At 44.7% G+C, this 18,577-nt stretch overlaps 1 protein-coding gene across 1 annotated transcript in view; it reads left to right on the forward strand.

The window, feature by feature from the left end:
- ITGB5 (integrin, beta 5) overlaps positions 1–18,577 on the forward strand; it is a 198,740-nt gene that overhangs the window by 126,787 nt on the left and 53,376 nt on the right. The window contains exon 10 of the mRNA XM_006884212.1: positions 7,879–8,308. Coding sequence (XP_006884274.1) covers positions 7,879–8,308 — 430 coding nt within the window. The remainder of the gene's footprint in view (positions 1–7,878; positions 8,309–18,577) is intronic.

The raw sequence follows: 18,577 nt of genomic DNA on the forward strand, positions 1-18,577 counted from the left end.
ATAGAGTTGCTTGCGACTTGTAATAGCCCTGAACTCTGCTCTATCCTGAGCCAACCAACTTCATTGTCTTTGACACATTCACCCCATTACACAGTCATGAGTCAGTCCATCCCATCCAGGGTCTTCCTCTCTTGCACTGTCCCTCCACCCTCCCAAGCATGTCATCTCTCTCCAAGGACTGGCCCCTCCTGACAACATGCCCAAAATATGTCAGACAAAGCTTCAGAATCGTTGCCTCCAAGGAGCAGCCTGGTTTCACCCTCTCCTGGTCAAACCTGTTTGTTCTCTTAGCAGGCCATGGTATATTCAGTGTTCTTCTCCAGCACCACAACTCTAAGGCATCTACTTTTTTTTAACATCATTGTCCTTGTCTTAGTCATTATAGTCATTGTTCAGCTCTTTGATGCATAGCAAGTAATTCTGAAGACCATGGCCTGGATCAGGTGCATCTTAGTCTCTAGACTAACATCATTGCTCCGTAGTACTCTGGAGCAGTCCCTGACAGTAGATTTTCCCCAATGCAATTTGTCTTTTGATTTTTCTGGCTGCTAGTACCAAGAATGTTGACTGTAGAACCAAGCAAGCTGAAGCTGTTAACGATCTCAGTCTCTTCACCATCTATCATGATACTGCCTATTGACCCAGTGATGAAAATATTTGTTTTCTTGACATTGAATCCATATTGAAGGCTGCAGTCCTTGTTCTACTGTAGCAAATGCCTCAGATCCTCCTCAGTTTCAGCAAGCAAGGTTGTTTCATTTATTACCTCATTATTAATTCTTGGTATTTGTCTTTGTGTTGCTACTATTTAAAGGAATATTGTTGCAAAGGCTTTATTGGTAGTTTCTTTGCTTCTGATCATCATTAGGTTATATTGTAGGCTAGCCATTAGCTCTCTGCTCTTTATGAAAGTCCCATTAAGAGACCTAAAGGAGGACTGGGCAGCTTTGCCAACAGTCCCCTGACTAGAGAGCCACCTCAGCACTAAAATCTGGGACTGGCTGATGCCAGAGTCTATCCTTATCCCTCATCCCTCACGCACTTGGGAAGCAAGAGCCTCAGAGAAGCATAAAGTGGTGTCATGGCCACGTACAGACACTCTAGTGTATAGATTTTGCTTGTGTGTGTGTGTGTGTGTGTGTGTGTGTGTGCGTGTGTGTGTGTCTGTATTTAATTAGGATAGTTAGGCTAGCATTTTTAAAAATTGTTTGGTTTGCAGAAAAATAGACTTTCAGACAACTGAATAGAATATTTTCACTAAAGTGAAACATCTCTGATCTCGGAGTGGTCTATGAAGCAGTTGGAGCCGTATTGTGGGGACAGGAATGGTGCTGCTCAGCACTGGCTGCGGCTGACGTCTCTCCCGGTGCTGCCAGCCAGGCCCTCCCTTGGGTTCTGATAGGCTGAGGCCTGGTCCAAAGACCAGAGGGGCCAGAAAGGAACCTCCACGCGGGACTCACTGTTCTGTGTCTGTCGTTATCCTGCGGTCCATGGGGCCACAGTCACATGGCCCCTGGCTCTGCTGCAAAGGCGATGGGGTTTTGTTTTCTGTCCATGAAGACAGGCTGGCACAGAGCAGCTGCTGCTCTGCTCTTCACTGTGAAGCAGACACTGTGCTGCTCAGCAGGGCCGCACCAGACCACACTCAGTGCGCCCCTGTGGGAAGCCCGGAGAGGCAGGGCAGAACCACAACGTGCTCTGTGCACTGTGCAAAATAAAAGGAGGCCTGTTGGCTCAGCGTTTAAGTCCTCAGGCGCTAAGCGAGAGGTCAGAGGTTCACATCCGCAAGTTCCTCTATTAGTGGTCTGCTCCTATAAAGGTTACAGTCTCACAAACCCCATCGGACAGTTTCGCTTTGTCCTCTGGGTCCCTGTGAGTCAGAACTTACTTGGTGCCAGTGGGTTGCGTACAAAAGAAGAGAGCCTGTTGTGGTGCAATGAGTTAAGTATTGAACCCATGAGCTGTTCTGAGGAAGAAGGGTGTGCAGGGTGCCCCCTTAAAGGTTTACAGCCTTGTAAGCTCAATGAGGCAGTTCTCCCCCGCCCTATAGCGCTGTCGGGAGTTGTACTTGACTCAACAACAATGTGGTTTTGATTGGCGAAAGGCTGACCACCGAAACCACCCAGTGTTGACGTGGAATAAAGTCCTTGTGCTACGCTTCCATGAAGATTATGGTGAAGACTCTGTGCTAGTCCATAACGTATGGGGATGTTTTCAGTCAAAATCTACTCAATAGGTTTGGGTTTGCTTTTTGGTGCAAAATGAAAATGTAGGGCCCTTGTTAAAAAGCTTAGTAAAAATTTCAAAAAGCTTAGTAAGGTTTTTAAGATGACAGCAGTAGGGTATTAACCAAGCCTGTGTTCCTCAGAGCACTAGATCTGGCGTGAAGCTCAGGGCAGAGGAGGGGGGCTGGAGGCTTCCCCTCCTTTCCGTACTTGCTGATTCCTGAGACAGAAGCAGGGCACACCCAGCCAGCACAAGCCCAATTTTCTTCTAAGAGGCAAATTTGTATCCTTCCTCTCAAGCTGAACTGTCTCCTTCCACAAAGTTTACAGATTGGGGCTTCAGCACTGAGTTATGTGGACATTTCCTTCTTGGCATTTGGCCTAAGGACATAAATTTCAGAATTTGGCAGTGGCTCTGCTGAAATCCAGTCAAATTCAATACATGATGATATGCCAGATACTATGTTCATCCAAAATACAGAGTTGAAGAAGGTAAGTCAGGAAGGAGCTCATACTCTGGAGGAGGAAATAAAAGTGCAAGCAAGTCAGCCCATGGAGAGAGATGAGCTGAGTCTGTGCTACGGAGCCCCAGGGAGAAGGCTTTGGGACAACAGAGGGGCTGCTCTTTGAGCAGAGACTTGAAGGATGGGTAACAGTTTTCTGGATATAGACATGGAGGATGGGTGGTGACATTGGTGAGCATAGCATGTGCAAACCAGCAAGGCACGCCTATAAGATGTGGAAGAACACCAGCCTTTTGGTAGTTGCAAGCATCTGAGGGTTATGGCTGTGTATGTGAGGGGAGGGGGCCGGGGTAGAGTGGCCAGAGCAGGAGCTGCAGAGGTGGTTTCGGGCCCTACTGGTGGAACTTACTTGCTAAGCCAAGGGAGCAGGCCAGTATTGGGCAGATGGAGTCCATTCTTCGATGCCACAAGTTGGAAGGGCTGTAGATAAGTCAGTGAATGGTGAGGAGCATGGACAGATCTTGTAGAATATAATTATAGAATTATATCTAGCATATAATTGAAAGTCCTGGGGACCCACCTAGAAAAGAGGCTTATAGGAAAAGCAGTTACAGGTACCATTGTCATTGAGTATCTCAGGGTCTGACCTGTGGACAAGGACATGTGAAGGGTGGCCAGGGCAGCCCTGGAGTAGTCTTAGTTTCCTCATGTTGCTGTGACAGATAATTGCAAGTGGATCACTTTAACAAACAGAAGTTTATTTTCTCACAGTCCAGGACTCTTAAGAGGTGGCTTATTTTAGGGTGTGGTTCTAGGGGAAGGTCATTTCATGATGACTTCAGCTCCTAGTAGCTGCCCTCAGTCCTTGGCACTCCTGGACTTGTCACTGTGCCTGTCTGTCATCTCTTTTGCATTTTTGTAAGTCAGAACTGGCTGATCAACTGTGTCTGGTTCCAGGTCCTACTGAGTTACCTCAACAGCAATAGATTTTATAACTGAAACGATTAGTTTTAGGACCCATCCTACACATGGCTTCATTAAAATAATAAAAGGAACCCCTCGTCTTTCCAAACAGGATCATAGTCTCAGGCGTTAGGACACAATCCAGTCCATAACAGGGCACATGGGCAGCCAGACAGCTCACCCTTCATCATAACTAGAAGTGGTGGGGGTACAGGCAAAGCCTCGCCTCCTAGGTCACAGCACGGAGATGCTTCTGTGCCTTAATCCTGGGATTTTGGGGACTCCGTGCTCTGTCCAGGAAAGAAGCAGGAAGTGAGGGACAAAGATGTCCTCATTCCTTAAATGAAGCCTAGAAAACTGCCGTTTCCAATGAGGTTCTCTTCTCCAAGAATTTAAGTATTTTCCCTAATGTTTCCCTCCTGGTTCTGAAACCAGCCAGGGCTGCTCGTGTGGGCCTAGCTAACTGCTGGGACTCAGTTTTCTCCTTAGTAATTTTGACAAATCAGTATGCAAGTGGCTGGCTGTGTGGCTAGCACTGGTGCCTCGTACAAAGACTCCGGGAGCCCCTGTCATGGACTTCCCACAGTGTCCCCACTCTGGTCCACTCCTCTGGGACTTTGTACCCTGTGCCCGTCCCCAGGGCTTTGTCCCGCCTCCATCCAAGTGGGCTTGGCATCAGCACAGCTTTGGGTTTGGTGGGTTGCGGTGGGGGCTGGGCAGCTCTTTGAAAGAGTAGCTCAGCCCCATGGGGGAACCAGAAGCATCACAATGAGGCTTGAACAACGAGGCGGAGCCTGGGAGCGGCTATCACCGTGGCCTCTGGAATTCTGGAGTGGGGGACTGGACAGTCTCCAGACACAGGCAGCCTTCAGTGTCAGCCAGTTGTCCTGAAAGCATAGGGGAGGGGTCTCCTTCTAGCCTCCTGTGATTCCTTTTTGATCTGATGGGGAAAACAAATTGTCACATGAGGCGTAGACAGACCAACTTCTCATCAGCAAGTGCTGTTTCTAGCACTTGTGGGCCAAGCAGGACCTGTGCTCTAGCCTCTGAGATGGACAGAAGCCACCTCCAGTTATCGGGCCCGAGTGGACTCAGTTCCTGTGCTCTAGTCTCTGAGATGGACAGAAGCCAGTTATCAGGCCGGAGTGGACTCAGTTCCAATAGGAGCTGAATTGGACCAAAGCGAAGCGAGGCCCTTACACCTATTTTAAAGCCAGGTCCCATCAATTGTCCCCACCAGACAGGCAGCACTTGAGTGTTTCTACACTGGGTGATGTGGTGCCAGTGCTGATACAGTGCTTCTCACTGCCCAAGACGTCTGGCGTGAACACACACATAGACCAAATTTGGTCAGTTCCATTCTCTCCTCCACAGTTGGATCCCTTGACACTGATGGGTATTCCTGAGGAAAGGTTAAGATAATGAAATGCCTTTGGCTGTTGTTGCTGATTGCTGTTGAGTCAAGCATGACTCATAGAGACCCTGTGAACAAAGGCCTGAAGCCTTTCTATAATTATCGTTGTTTCTCGAAGTTCATAGATTTTTTTAGAGGCATGTGGTTTAGGAAGTGGATGCCACTCCTGCTTCTAAACAGGTCTTAAACTGGGAGCTCCACCACTCACTGTCCACCATGGGCAGCCATTATGTCATCTGACCGCCCCCCCGGGGCCCCCTCTGCCAGTGGCACAAGGTTCAGCATCACAGCAAACCCAAATTACCTCCGTGCAGCAAATTGACAGAAGAGTGCTGCACAACTTAGAAGAATGTTCCTCCAAAAATAACACTAGACCTTCAGACACAACCTGCTTTTAAATACGAGGTCTACAGCTATAATCATTTCTCCAAGTTCATAGAGTTTCCAGAGGCATGTGGGTTAGGAAGTGGATGCCAGTCCTGCTTCCAAACCTTAATCAGTCTGGGAGCTCCACCAAATACTGCCCATGATGGTTAGCCATTATGGTGTTTGACACACCTATGGTACAGTAACAACTGTAATGGAACACCATAATGGCATTTGAGACTCCAATGACAAAGGTTTCAGTGTCACAGCAAACCCAGATTACCTCAGCAAATTAGTCCGAGTTAATCTTTTGTAGTTCTTAGAGCCTTTTTCTTTAGGAAGGTCAGCAACTTTGTGGTCCTAGCAAGTAGCTGAGCAAGCCACTGCTCCTCCCTGAGCATCAGCAACAAACACCCACACGAGCCTGTGATACCACTTTGGGCTGCTTTGAGGCTTTTACATCCAAAGTTCATGAGATACGAGGAGGGAAATGTAGACTTTGGCATGTGCCGGTTCTGGATTTGAGTCTGGATACTGTGGCTCATGAACAGGAGGCCCTTGGCAAGCTGCTCAATCCTCCTTTGAGCCCCATTGGTGAGCTCACACAAAGGGGGAGCTAGGGACCAACTGCATTGCAGAGCTGCTGTGGGAAACAGAGCAGGAACTGGCATTCGAGATGGTGCCTTGAGTGACTGGGCAAATTCAGCCCTCAGGAACCCCTTCCCACCTCCAGTGCCAGGTCACTCTCAGCCCATGGGAAGAATTGGAGAAGCCTTTGCCACTGCTTTGGGTGCCCCTGTCAAATGGCCCCTGCATCTTTCTTATTACTCAGACCTAGACACGAGATGCTGGCCTCCTTCATCTCCCTTTTTGTAAAGCGAGTATCCTGCCTCACAGACTCACATCGAGCGTGTGAGAATAAATGAGGAGTCCCTAGATTGTGCACATGGTTAGTGTGTTGTTATCTGTTAACTGAAAGGTTGCAGGTTCAAGACTGCTCAGAGTTACCTCAGATGCCAGGTCTGGCAATCTGTTTTCTGAAGCCATGTGAGATCACTACTGGGCAATTGGTAACTATTCACATTGCAGGAGGTTTCGGTGGCCCTGGTGGACCCCCATCTTGTTTCCTTTGGCTTGTATACCTGAAATTACTTTTGCCACCCCCTCCCCTTGCCTCCTCCCACCACTCGGAGCAGAAGAACTTCTTAACCAGAAGTTCTTCTTCCATCAGAAGGTCCTGCTGCCTGTCGGTGATTGTCCACAGAGCTAAAGTTGCACTTCTCTGAAGGGAGTCTTGGGTGATTTGAAACCCACCTGACTCTTCCTTAGTAAGGAGGAGAGAAGGAAGTTATGCTTTGATTCCACAGACCACAAAGCTAAGCAACCTGGCTGACCTTATATTACAGGTGTGTGAGGCACCCACAGACCTCTCTGCTGCCAACCATCTGCCACCCGTTACGGCCACCTTTCTCCCTCTTCCCATAGCAACCTGCAAGAAGCTCAGACATTAGCAGTACTTCCTTAACATGTTGTGTTTGTTTAAAAAGAAGAAGTCTCTGTACAGGCAAGGCATCCTTTAAGCATGACTCTTGAACACCTCAGGGCCATCAGCTGACTTGTTCTCAGCTCTGAGAACTGCTCAGAGGAGAGATTAGAGTGCAGGTATGGCTGTGAAGGAGCAATTGGGGTGCACATGTGTCTGCAAAGAGAGCAAGACAAGCTGGAAGGGACCTCAGGTGTTACCTCATCCTCCAATAGAAAAGGAGCGCTCTCTTCATAAGGGCGGGCACTTTGCAAGTCTCCAGCGTCCTTTCAGGCTGAGCACACGCTGCCCTGAGCTGCCCGTGAGTTCAGAGGTGCTTCTGTACCCTCTGAGTCCACAGTGCCTGGCACGGGGGAAACCAGGGCCACTTGCCATCACATTGATTCTGGTTCCTGCCGGCTCTGTGTGGTAAATTGTGCTCCGTAGGATTTTCACTGGCCGATGTCTGGAAGTAGACCGACAGGCCTTTTCCTGAGGCATTTATAGGTAGTCTCAGGCCACCAACCTGGTTAGCAGCTGCGTGTGAGGGAATGAACTTTATGGTGGGGTGGGGCAGCCAGGAGGTGTGCTAGCCACTGGTGGCAAGAACAGAATAAAGGTGGACACCTTTGACTTTTAAATTATTTTCTTCTGGTTGTGAGGACTAAGGGGTAATAAATGATAAAGAACCCAGTGCACTGCTGACTGTTGTTAACACACGTGTGCTTTCTCTTCCTGGATGAAATGGGGGATTTTAGTGATCTGAGGTGTCCCTTTCTAGCAGCCCTATTACTCCACCCCTGGCAGCTGGTCATTGTTGCATTTACTTCTAGGAAGTAAAAGGAGTGGTGGGGCTGCTGGGTGCTTGGCAGTCTAATGCTGATAGTTCTTGACATGTATGCACCCCCTCTTCCTTCTGCCCAGGCAACCTTTGATGTGTCGGTGGAGGCCCGGAGCTGCCCCAGCAAACCCACAGAACACAGGTTCACCCTGCGGCCTGTGGGGTTTCGGGACAGCCTGGAGGTGGCCGTCACCTACAGCTGCCCGTGTGGCTGCAGTGCCAGGCTGGAGCTGGACAGTGCCCGCTGCAGCGGTAATGGGACCTATACCTGCGGGCTGTGTGAGTGCAACCCCACCTACCTGGGCACCAAGTGTGAGTGCCAGGAAGGCGAGAACCAGAGCGAGTACCAGAACCTGTGCCGGGAGGCTGAGGGGAAGCCGCTGTGCAGCGGGCGCGGGGAGTGCAGCTGCAACCAGTGCTCCTGCTTTGAGAACGAATTCGGGAAGATCTACGGGCCTTTCTGCGAGTGCGACAACTTCTCCTGTGCCAGAAACAAGGGAGTCCTCTGCTCAGGTAGGCGCCCCAGAAGGCACTGTGCCCAGAGCTCATGACAGGTACACGTGCCCTAGCATCTCCCCCAGAGCCTGCCTTTGGCTCCTCCTTTGGCTTCCTTCTGTCCCCAAAGCGGGGGGACACCCCCACTCGGAGTAATGATAGGAAGTGTCAAGACCACAGTTGTTATGGAAGAAGACAGTAGACAAGCCTTTCCCATCATAGATATGGGGGCATATAAGGACCAGCATCCAAATACAAAAGCAGAACGAATCACCACCATATGTAAGGCAGACCCTCAGAGTTGGAGGGTCAGCTGTCCAGGCTTACTCTTTAGTTAGTACATGAACTGTTTACATCACATGCCTGAAAAGGTAGACGTTCAGTCTCTTCTTGATTACATCCTGGGACACGGAACCCAGCTGGCCGTGGAATAGCCATTCCCTGGATAGGCTTTGTGTTCACTTCCTATAGCACCTGCGATAAATCACCACAGACTTAGTGGCGTAAAACAAGACAGCTTTATTCTTATTCCATTCCAGAGGTCAGAAGTTGAAAATGTGTCTTATTTGGCTAAAATCCAAGGTGTCAGCAGGGCTGTCTCCCTTCTGGTAGCTGTAGGGGAGAATCCATTTCATTATCTTTGCCAGCTCCTGGGACATTGTATTTCTTGGCATGTGGCCCCTTTGCCCTGCTTCAGAACCAGCTGTGCTGCACCTTCAGATCTCTGACTGATGTGATTTCCGTTGCCACATCTTTCTCTGACCCTCCTACCTCTATTTTAATGACCCTGCTAATCAGATTGGAGCCACTCAGGTGATCTGCCTCATCTCAGATTGCTTAGTTACTTCTGCAGAGTCTGTTTTCTGAGGATTCTGACTTGGCTATCTTTGGAGGACCAGGATTCTGATCTACTGCGGGCAGAATGCAGTATATTAAACAGAAACCTATTCCTCAGTAACTTATACCCTCTTCCACAACGAACCTTTCATGCGTCTGAAAATAACCTTGTTTTCCACCCTCCTCTTTTCTCATCTATGCTAACTATACCTAATCTTTGCCTTCTCCTACGGCTCTACTGTTTCTCACGTAGGCACTTCAGAATTCAACACGCAATTTGCCATAGGCCATATTGGCAGCTCAGCCCAGAGGTCAACTTGACATTTGCTTTCTGACACTCCACTTCCATTAATCTATCCTAAGAATGCATTCCTGTTCCTTTCCTTAAAACAAGCATTATGCTCTTGAGTTCATTTTTCACCTTAACATCAGAAGTTCAAGAATTTTGGTTTTTTAATTGAATTAGAGTCATGCCAAGTGTTTCTTGTCATGTTTGAACACTTGATGATTTGAATGGAGGACTTCACATTTATTCCAATTAAATGCAGGCTTCAATTCCCATCCTAGAGTTATATTCTGATAAAATATTTTTACATTGTGCCTCAAAAGGTCCTTGGTCCAACACCATGCCATTACCAAATATGGTAAGTAGAACTGTTTTGGGCACTCTTTTTTCCCCTTCAGATTGTGCATTTTGTGGCTTCTGAGTTTACTCTTTGAGAATGATCTTCAAAGAAGGAAGTGATGGTTTAAAGGGAACTTAGAGTGTATTGGTAAGATAAAGATGTGTAGCAAACTAGGTACATATAAATGATATAGATATACAATGTAATGAATTAGGCAAATCTCCTTGAAAGGATCACTTTAAAGTATGAAAGAGCAAGGATGGTACTTTAAAGACTAAGGTGCCTGATCCACACACCATTATGTTTTCTATTCTTGTGTATCTAAAAATTGGACTATGAATAGGGAAGAATAAATAACAATCAGTGCCTTTGAATTGGAAAAGAGTATTGAACATCCTGTGGGCTGCCAAGAGAATAAATAAATCAGTCTTAGAGAAAGTGCAACCAGGGTGCTCCATAGAGACATGGATAGTGAAGCTTTGCCTCACATATATTGGATATGCTGTCAAGTGGGGCCGATCCATGGAAAAAGACATAATCTGGAAAAGTGGTGGGTCTGTGAAAGAGGTGAGGACAACACAATGACAAACAGTGGGCTCAGAATATCAGAGATGCTGAGAATAGTGCAGAATAGGGCAAAGCTCAGAACTGTTGTTTATAGGGTTGTTATGATTTGTAGTCAACACAATGGTATCTAACAATGAAAACACAGCACAAGTACCCATGTGTGCTGAGGGATGTACAGAATGGGCCAGCAAGGGGGGCTTCCTAGGGAAGACCACATAATGAGACTAGTATCAGGACACTCATGGAGCCAAATATGGGACCCAATGGTAATGGCACCAACATTTGGTTCACAATTGATACTGCACTGATAAACGTAAGACATGGGGTGCCATAGAAGAGTAAGCCAGGTGGGAGAGGGTAGCTCTTGACATGCTTGATCATGCAACAAGTGTGGACTTTTCCTCTGGTGAAAAATGGTGATGATAGTGAAAGTGATGATAGATTTGTATTAGCTGGATGGTTCTGAGTCGGCAGGGAAAAAGCATAGGCTTAGTATCAGATAAAGTTAGTCTAGAGGAGAATGGGAATCCCAGAAGACTTGATTGTGTTCATGCAAATCCTATACTTAGATAAGGAGGCAGTCATCAGAACAGAGCAAGGAAGCACTGCATGTTTCAAAATCAGGAATGGTGTACACTGGGGATGCATCCTATCTCCATACCTTTTCAATCTATAGGCAGAACAGATCATCCACGAGGCTGGAATTTATAAGGAGGAATGTGGCCTCAGGATTGGAGGAAAACTCATCAACAACCTGCATTAGGCAGATGACACAACTTTGCTTGCTGAAACTGAGGAGGATATGAGACGTTTGTTGCAGAAGGTCAAGGATTGCAGCCTTCAATATGGATTGAAGCTCAACATCAAGAAAACAAAGATTCTCACCACTGGGCTGATTGGCACATCATGATGGAGAAGAGACTGAGATTGTTAACATCTTTGGCTTGCTTGGTTCCACACTCAGTATTCTCAGTACCAACAGCCAGGAAATCAAAAGATGATTTGCACTGGGAAAATCTGCTGTCAGGGACTTCTCCAAAGTACTGAAGAGCAGTGATATCAGTCAAGAGACTAAGGCATGCCTGATACAGGCCCTTGTCTTCACAATTACTTACTATGCATGAGAGAGCTGAACAATGACTAAGGATGATAGAAAAAGAATTGATGCCTTTGAGCTGTGATGCTGCAGAAGTGTATTGCGCATACCATGGACTGTTGAGAGAACAAACAGGTCTATCCCAGAGAAGGTGAAACCAGACTACTCCTTGGAGGCAGGGATTTAGAGGCTCTGTCTCACATACTTTGGACATGTCAGGAGGGACCAGTCCTTGGAGAAGGGACATGCTTGGAAAGGAGGAGGGACAGCGCAAGAGAGGAAGACTGACTGGGGTGGCTGGGGTAAAGGGAGTAGGTGTGTCAGAGACAATGAAATTGACTCAGGATAGAACAGGGTTCAGAAGTGTTGTACATAGGGTTACTCTGAGTCGCAAGTGACTCAATGGCACGTAACAACAAACAACAGATTCATTACTACCTCATGCTAGTTATATGACTTGGGGTGTCTCATTTCTTTGAGAATTAAAGAGAATATGTGGATAATAACTAGCACATTGTCAGCCATAAAAAGAGGGCATACTGAATACTGACTTCTTTACTACAGACAGTGCCACAGAGGGAGGGCGGGTTTGCCCTTGGCCCTAAATGTCACTGGGCTCTCCCAAAGGGATCCTAGCATCTTGGTGTATTCATTTTCTTTAGTACACACACATCTCTAATGAGCTTTAAGCAACGCTTTCTAGAATTGTTCCACCATTCCAGTTGTTGTTGTTGTTGTTGTTGTTGTTGTGTACCATCAAATCATAATGGACCCATACCTGACCCTCCAGTGGGTTTTCAGAGGCAATGAATCAATCACACAGGAAAAGATTGCCCATCTTTCTCCCACGATGGATTTGAACCATGTGTCTTTGAGTTGGCAGCATAACACCTTGCCACTGTTGTTGTTAGATGCTGTTGAGTACAACTCCTAGCAACCCTATGAACAACGAATCTGAACCCTGCCCTGTCCTCATTCTCTGACACACTGTAGCCCAATGTTGTAGTCTTACCACGAGGCTACCACAGATAGTCCTCTGATTCAATTTCTTTTTTTTTTTCACCTTTCCTGATTTTATTTATTATTTTTTTTTAATTTTTTTCCCCCCTCTGATTCGATTTCAGTCAAGAAGGTTTATTGTGTTCATGTTGCCTGGGATCAAGAGCTTCTAAGTCAGACTGTCATGTGCAAATCCTATCACTACAATTCACCAACTTCCAATCTTGCTTATCTTGGAGTTTTCTCTTTCTTGTCTCTAAAGACAGGACTTGTCTCCGCCTAATTTTGAGGATTGAAAGAAATAACGAAGGCGACCCTGGCTTAGTGCTTAGTATAGTACAGGGTAATGCTGGGTCCCTTTCCTCTCCATCTCCTCCGCCTCTCCCTGGTTGATTCTCTGACTCTAGCGCAGTCTGGGAGGAATGAGAGATGAGACCTCTGAGGCCTTCCGTGGGGAAAGCCGGTTTGTCATTTGGGAACAGGAATATTCTGTAGCTGAGTGAGCACACTGCTTTTATGTCTAAGCATCAGAACCCAGAGTTCTTCTGAACAAATCTTGTATTTCATGATTCTGCCAGATACTTTAGCCAAAAAGCCTTGGGGTGCTTTTCTGTCTCACTTTTCCCTCCATCACCATATAATCATGTGGTTTGGGATGATTCTCACATGTCAAGGGTAGAAGAAACACGAGTGTTGCCAGGCCATTCACCGATGAACGGTGCTCCAAGTCACTGACTTTCCTGGGGATGCTGAGATAGAGTCCCCCTTTCCCTACCCCAAAACACACACACTGGAAAAGCCACATACATTAAAGAAAACTTAAAAAATAGAAGAAAATTACTGGATAGGCAGTCAATCTGACTACAGTGTCTGTCTCCTCCTTGGTGACCAGGATTAATTTGGACCATCTGGTAAACCAGACAAGAAATTCTTTCACCCTCACTGTGATATATTCTTCCCTTCCAAATCTGTCAAGAGAATGGCATCCCCAGCAAGTTGGAGGGATTCTTCTTTGGCCCAGAATATTCTGGAAAGCAGTAAGAAACGTCTTCATTCATATTTAACAAATTGTATCTCCTTCCAGACATCCCCTCCCCATTTCTAAGTGTATCTGTGTGTTTATTGCTTTGTAAAAGTTTGGATCTTGCTTCCCTCTCCCTGCCATGTATCTTAAGAATTCTGAATTACTTTTAGGTTATTAATCAGAACATTTTGTCTCTCTCCATTATACTCCCTAATAGCCCTTTCCATTCCTTCACTTCAAAAAGCCAAATACTAAAATGCAACAGCAAGTTAAAAGACGAAGCTATCCAAGTCTTCCTGGGGAAAATAGTTTCTAGAGTGAGGTCATTGTTGTGTGTTTGATAATTTAGGGAGAACTGAAAACTGAGCTCCGCTCCAGGCGGAAGCTGGTAAGACATTCATTTAGCAGCTCCGTGCATGTTGTTGCCATGCTCAGCACTTGGCTGTCTCACACACCACAGCCTGCTGGGGAAGCGGCTGTCCACAGTGAGGGAGGAGTCCCAGCCCCCCGGTTCCTTGGCACCTGTGGTCAGCTTGGGGTTCCTGCTCCAGAATTGTGTGCATTGGGCTGAAATTCTTGGTTTGTTGTTACATTTGGGGTTTCTGTGGGAGAGAAGTCTGTTTCCCAGCAATCACTCTGGTCTTAAAGATGCTGATTCAGTGACTCACAAGTAGCTGACTTCACTGTTCTGAGTTTTCTCCACTCTTGCCCTCGGTAGCCCCTACCTGGAAGGAGATTGTGTGGCTGTGCTCTGTCTTCAGAAGTAAAAGAGGAGGCAGAGGGGTGAATTTGAAGTAGAGGCTGAGGCAGATCCAGAAACAGATTGGTAGAGACTTCTTGGAGAAACCCCTTCCAGTTCTCTATGGTTTTTACATCTGTGAGGGGCTTATAGTCTTTGACCTACATCTAAAAACAGGACTAGGGGATATGTGAGATCACAGATATGTGGCATGTGGTGGTGTTTGTTGCTGTCACATTGATTCAGGTTCATGGTGGCCTCATGTACAGAGTAGAGATGCTTCGTAAGGGTTTAAAGCCATAAAAATTAGTAGTCAAGCCAATCAGGTCTAGAAACATTGCAATAACTTCAGCCTTGTTGACACTACTTTTGTGACAGATTGTCATGGAAATGTACACACAGTCAGGACTACAGCACACAGTCAGGACTACAGTGCCTCCTACCAGGTACTAGTAGGAGCAGCTCAGAATGGTCTGTCCATAGGCTACATATGTGCGTGCAAGGGACCTTCATAGGGCCCTTATGGTTTCTTTGGTTTCTGTTCTTTTGACCTCATGCTTGGAAGAGTGGAGAGACAGTGCAAGAGAAGAAGAGTCTCAATGAGATGGACTGACTCAGTGACTGAGGTAATGGGGGTGGGTGCGTCAGTGACAATAAGGTTGGCACAGGACAGAGCAGGGTTCAGAGCTGCTGTACATGGGGTCACTATGTGTCACAGGCAACTTGATGGCAAGTAATAACAACAACAAAGTTTTGACCGTTCCATGTTTTTCTTCTGATTGAATATGGGAAGGGTGACATCATTTGTTTAGTTGTTTTAGTTTAATAAAAGATTATTACTTAGACTTTGTCGTTCTCTGTTGATCTCTGTTCCCAAACAATGAGCTTCTAGGCATTTGAGTTATTTATTCCATTGTGATAAACTGTAGAAATCTGCCTCAATGCTGGTGGTGTAGCAGTTTTCATACTTAAAATGACTGTACTTGGAAGACAAGAGTATATAAAACCTATATTTATAATGTATATCCAGAAACATTTGGCATTCAGAATTTCATTAGGCTGGTGGCCATTCTGTTTCTGTGGTCACAGTATACCTTCCATAGCTGCACTGCTACTCACTTTTTTTTTAAAACTTCATCAAATATCTAAAGTGTTTATCATGGACACACCAGTAACAATACTTTAGACAAAACTGTTACGACCAGAAAGAAAACAGAACTGATTTTGAGTTTTGTGAAATGAACACACTCCCCTCTTTCCTTACAACAAGCTTAAAAGATTTTTTTCCCATGTGGATGACTTAAGCATATTTCTTAATTGAATGCAGCTTCCTGGACTAAACTCTCCAAAAGTTCTTTTGAATGAAGCAAAATTTGGTGTCATTTTCCAGGAACAAGAGAGGTTTCTTGATAAGATTGCTATCTCCTTATGCCTCGGGTGGGAGAGCCTAGAAGACTACTCAGATCTTACTCAAAGCTTCTCTAATCTGTGCTCAGTTTGTTGAGATGCTATCTGCAAATGTAATGATGCAAAATAGGTACATTTTCTGACAGGATGGCTTTGCTGTGCCAAAAGAATCCTATAGTCAGAGTAATTTCTTTCTCCTCAACTCAGAGCAGATTAAAACCTTAATGGGAGGAGACTATCGATCTTTCTCCCTCAGAGCAGCTAGTGGATTTGAACCACTGACCTTTGAGTTAGCAGTTAGGGCTAAGTTGGCTGCTTTCCTCCTCTTCTTGTTGTGTACCACTGACCCTCTAGAAGATATTCAGAGGCAAGGAAGCACACAGGAGGAGATTGTCCATTTTTTCTCTCATGGAACAGCTGGTGGATTCAAACCACATACCTGTTCACATTGGCAGTGCAATTCCACATGACAGTCAATGCCAGGAAAGTCAGATTCTATTTTAGAGACTTAGTGTATGGTTAATCAATGTGGACTCTATGAAGATGAGTGTGACATCAAGAATGGAGGAGGACTCATCAATAACCTGCATTATGCAGATGACACAACCTTGCTTGTGGAAAATGAGGAAAATGTGGAGCATTTATTGAAGATGATCAAAGAATACAAACTTCAATATGGATTACTTCTCAACATCAAGAAAAAAAAAGTCTTCCACTGGATTGATAATAGTAAGCATCATGATAGATGGAGAAAAGACTGAAACTGTCAACAAATTCATCTTACTAGTATCCATAATCAACACTTTTTGTACCAATGGTCAGTCAGGAGATCAGAAAATGTGTTGCACTGAGAAAGTCTGCAGTTAGGGATTTCTCCAAATTACTGAGGAGTAATGATGTCAGTTTGACAACTAAGGTGCATCTGATTCAGGCCATGGTCTTTCTGATCACTTGCTGTGCATGTCAGGGCTGGACAATGAAGAAGGATGACAGAAGAATTGATGCCTTTGAGCTGTGATATTGGAGAAGAGCACTGAACATCCCATGGACTGCCAAAGTCATATTTGTCTTGGAGAAAGTGCAGCCAGAGTGCTCCTTGGAGGCAAAGATGATAAAATTTGGCCTCATATACTTTGAGCATGTTGCTAGTAGGGGCTATTCCTTGGAGAGGAATGTGATTTCTCTGAAAGGGAGTGGGTTGACGAAAGAGAAGAAGACCCTAAACCAGGTATATTGACAATGGGCTGTGGTGTGTCAGAAAGTGTGAACATGACACAGGATAGGACAGGGTTCGGATCTCTTGTACCTAGGGTCTCTATTAGTCATACTCAACTTGATGGCATCTAACAATAACAGTACATGTTAGCTTTGAAGATAAAATTTATTTGACTCTTCAGTGATTATAATTATAAGGAACAATATCTTCATAACTGATAAAAATGCTTCCAGACTTCCAGAATCTTTGTCATTATTCAGCAAAGATATATTTATCCTTGTTGGTTCCTTAAGGATACTATAGTAACCTTTTAAGAAAATTGTTTTCTTTTGGTAGAAATATGTATTTACCAATTTAATGTTTTTACATAAATATTTCAGTGACATTTATTATGTTCATCATACTATGCAGCAATCATCCATGTTCTGCGTTCTTGATTCTGTTCCATTTTCTATGTGTCTGTCATTGTACCTGTGCCATGCTGTTTTGGTTATTACAGCTATGTAGTGGGTTTTGAGGTCAGGCAGTGCTATGCCTCCCACTTCATTTTTGTTTTTCTCATGTGTTTTACTTATTTGGAGTCTCTTTCTTTTTAAAATAAACTTACCAACTGCCTTTTCTATCTCTTTGAAAAATGAGTTTAGTATCTGTATTAGGATTGTGTTAAACATGTATATTGCTTTGGTAAAATTTTTGTTTTCATTATGTTGAGTCTTCCTGTCCATGAACGGGGAATATTTTTCCATTTAGTTTCTTTTACTGTTTCTCAGTAGTGTTTTATATTTTTCCTTATAAAGGTCTTTTGTGTCTTTGAATAAGTTTATTCTCTAGTATATCAGTTTGTCACTGGCTGTTGTAAATGATATTGCTTTCTTGGTTTCTTTTTTCATGTTTATTTTTGTTACTGACTTTTGTATATTGATTTTATATTGTGCCACTCCACTAAACTGGTTAGTCTACTAGGTCTAACAGGTGTTTGTTGTTGTCGCTGAGTCTTTGAGGTTTTCTGTGTACACTATCATATCATTTCGTATACAGTGACAGTTTAACCATCTCTTTACCAATCTGTATGCTTCTTATTGCCTTCTCTTGTTTTATTGCCCTAGCAAGTACTTCAAATACAACATTAAATAGCAGTGGTGATAGTGGGTATCCTTGACAGGTACCTGTTCTCAAGGGGAATGCCTTTAGTCTTTCTCCATTGACAATGATGTTGGTTTTGGGTTTTGTATATATACTTTAAACTACGTTGAGGAAATTTCCTTCTATTACTATTTTGTTGAGTGTTTTGGTCATGAAAGTGTGTTGGATTTTATCAAAGGCCTTTTATGCATCAATTGATACGATCATGTGGTTCTTGTTCTTTGCTTGCTTTATTAATGTGATGAATTACATTGCTTGTTTTTCTCATGTTGAACCATCCTTGCATACCTATTAAGAATCCCACTTGGTAAGAATGCATTGTTTTTTCCCATTATATACTGTTGGATTCTACTGGCTAGAATTTTGATAAGGATTTTTGCAACAATGTCCGTGAGAAATATTGGCCTATAGTTTGGGGATTTTTTGTGTGTGTTTTTTGTTTGTTTGTTTGTTTGTTTGGTGTTTTTTTTTTTAAAGCCTTTGCCTCATTTTGGTTCTTTTTAACTTTTTGAGAAACAGAAACATTTTTCCATAGGAGTTGTACCAACTGACTGGAAGAGATCGATATTTGTTCCTATCCCAAAGAAAGGTGACCCAACAGAATGTGGAAACTACAGAACAATCTCACTGATT

This window comes from Elephantulus edwardii, unplaced genomic scaffold, assembly GCF_000299155.1.
Source record: "Elephantulus edwardii isolate Elephantulus edwardi_28Jun2011 unplaced genomic scaffold, EleEdw1.0 scaffold00032, whole genome shotgun sequence".
NCBI lineage: Eukaryota > Metazoa > Chordata > Mammalia > Macroscelidea > Macroscelididae > Elephantulus > Elephantulus edwardii.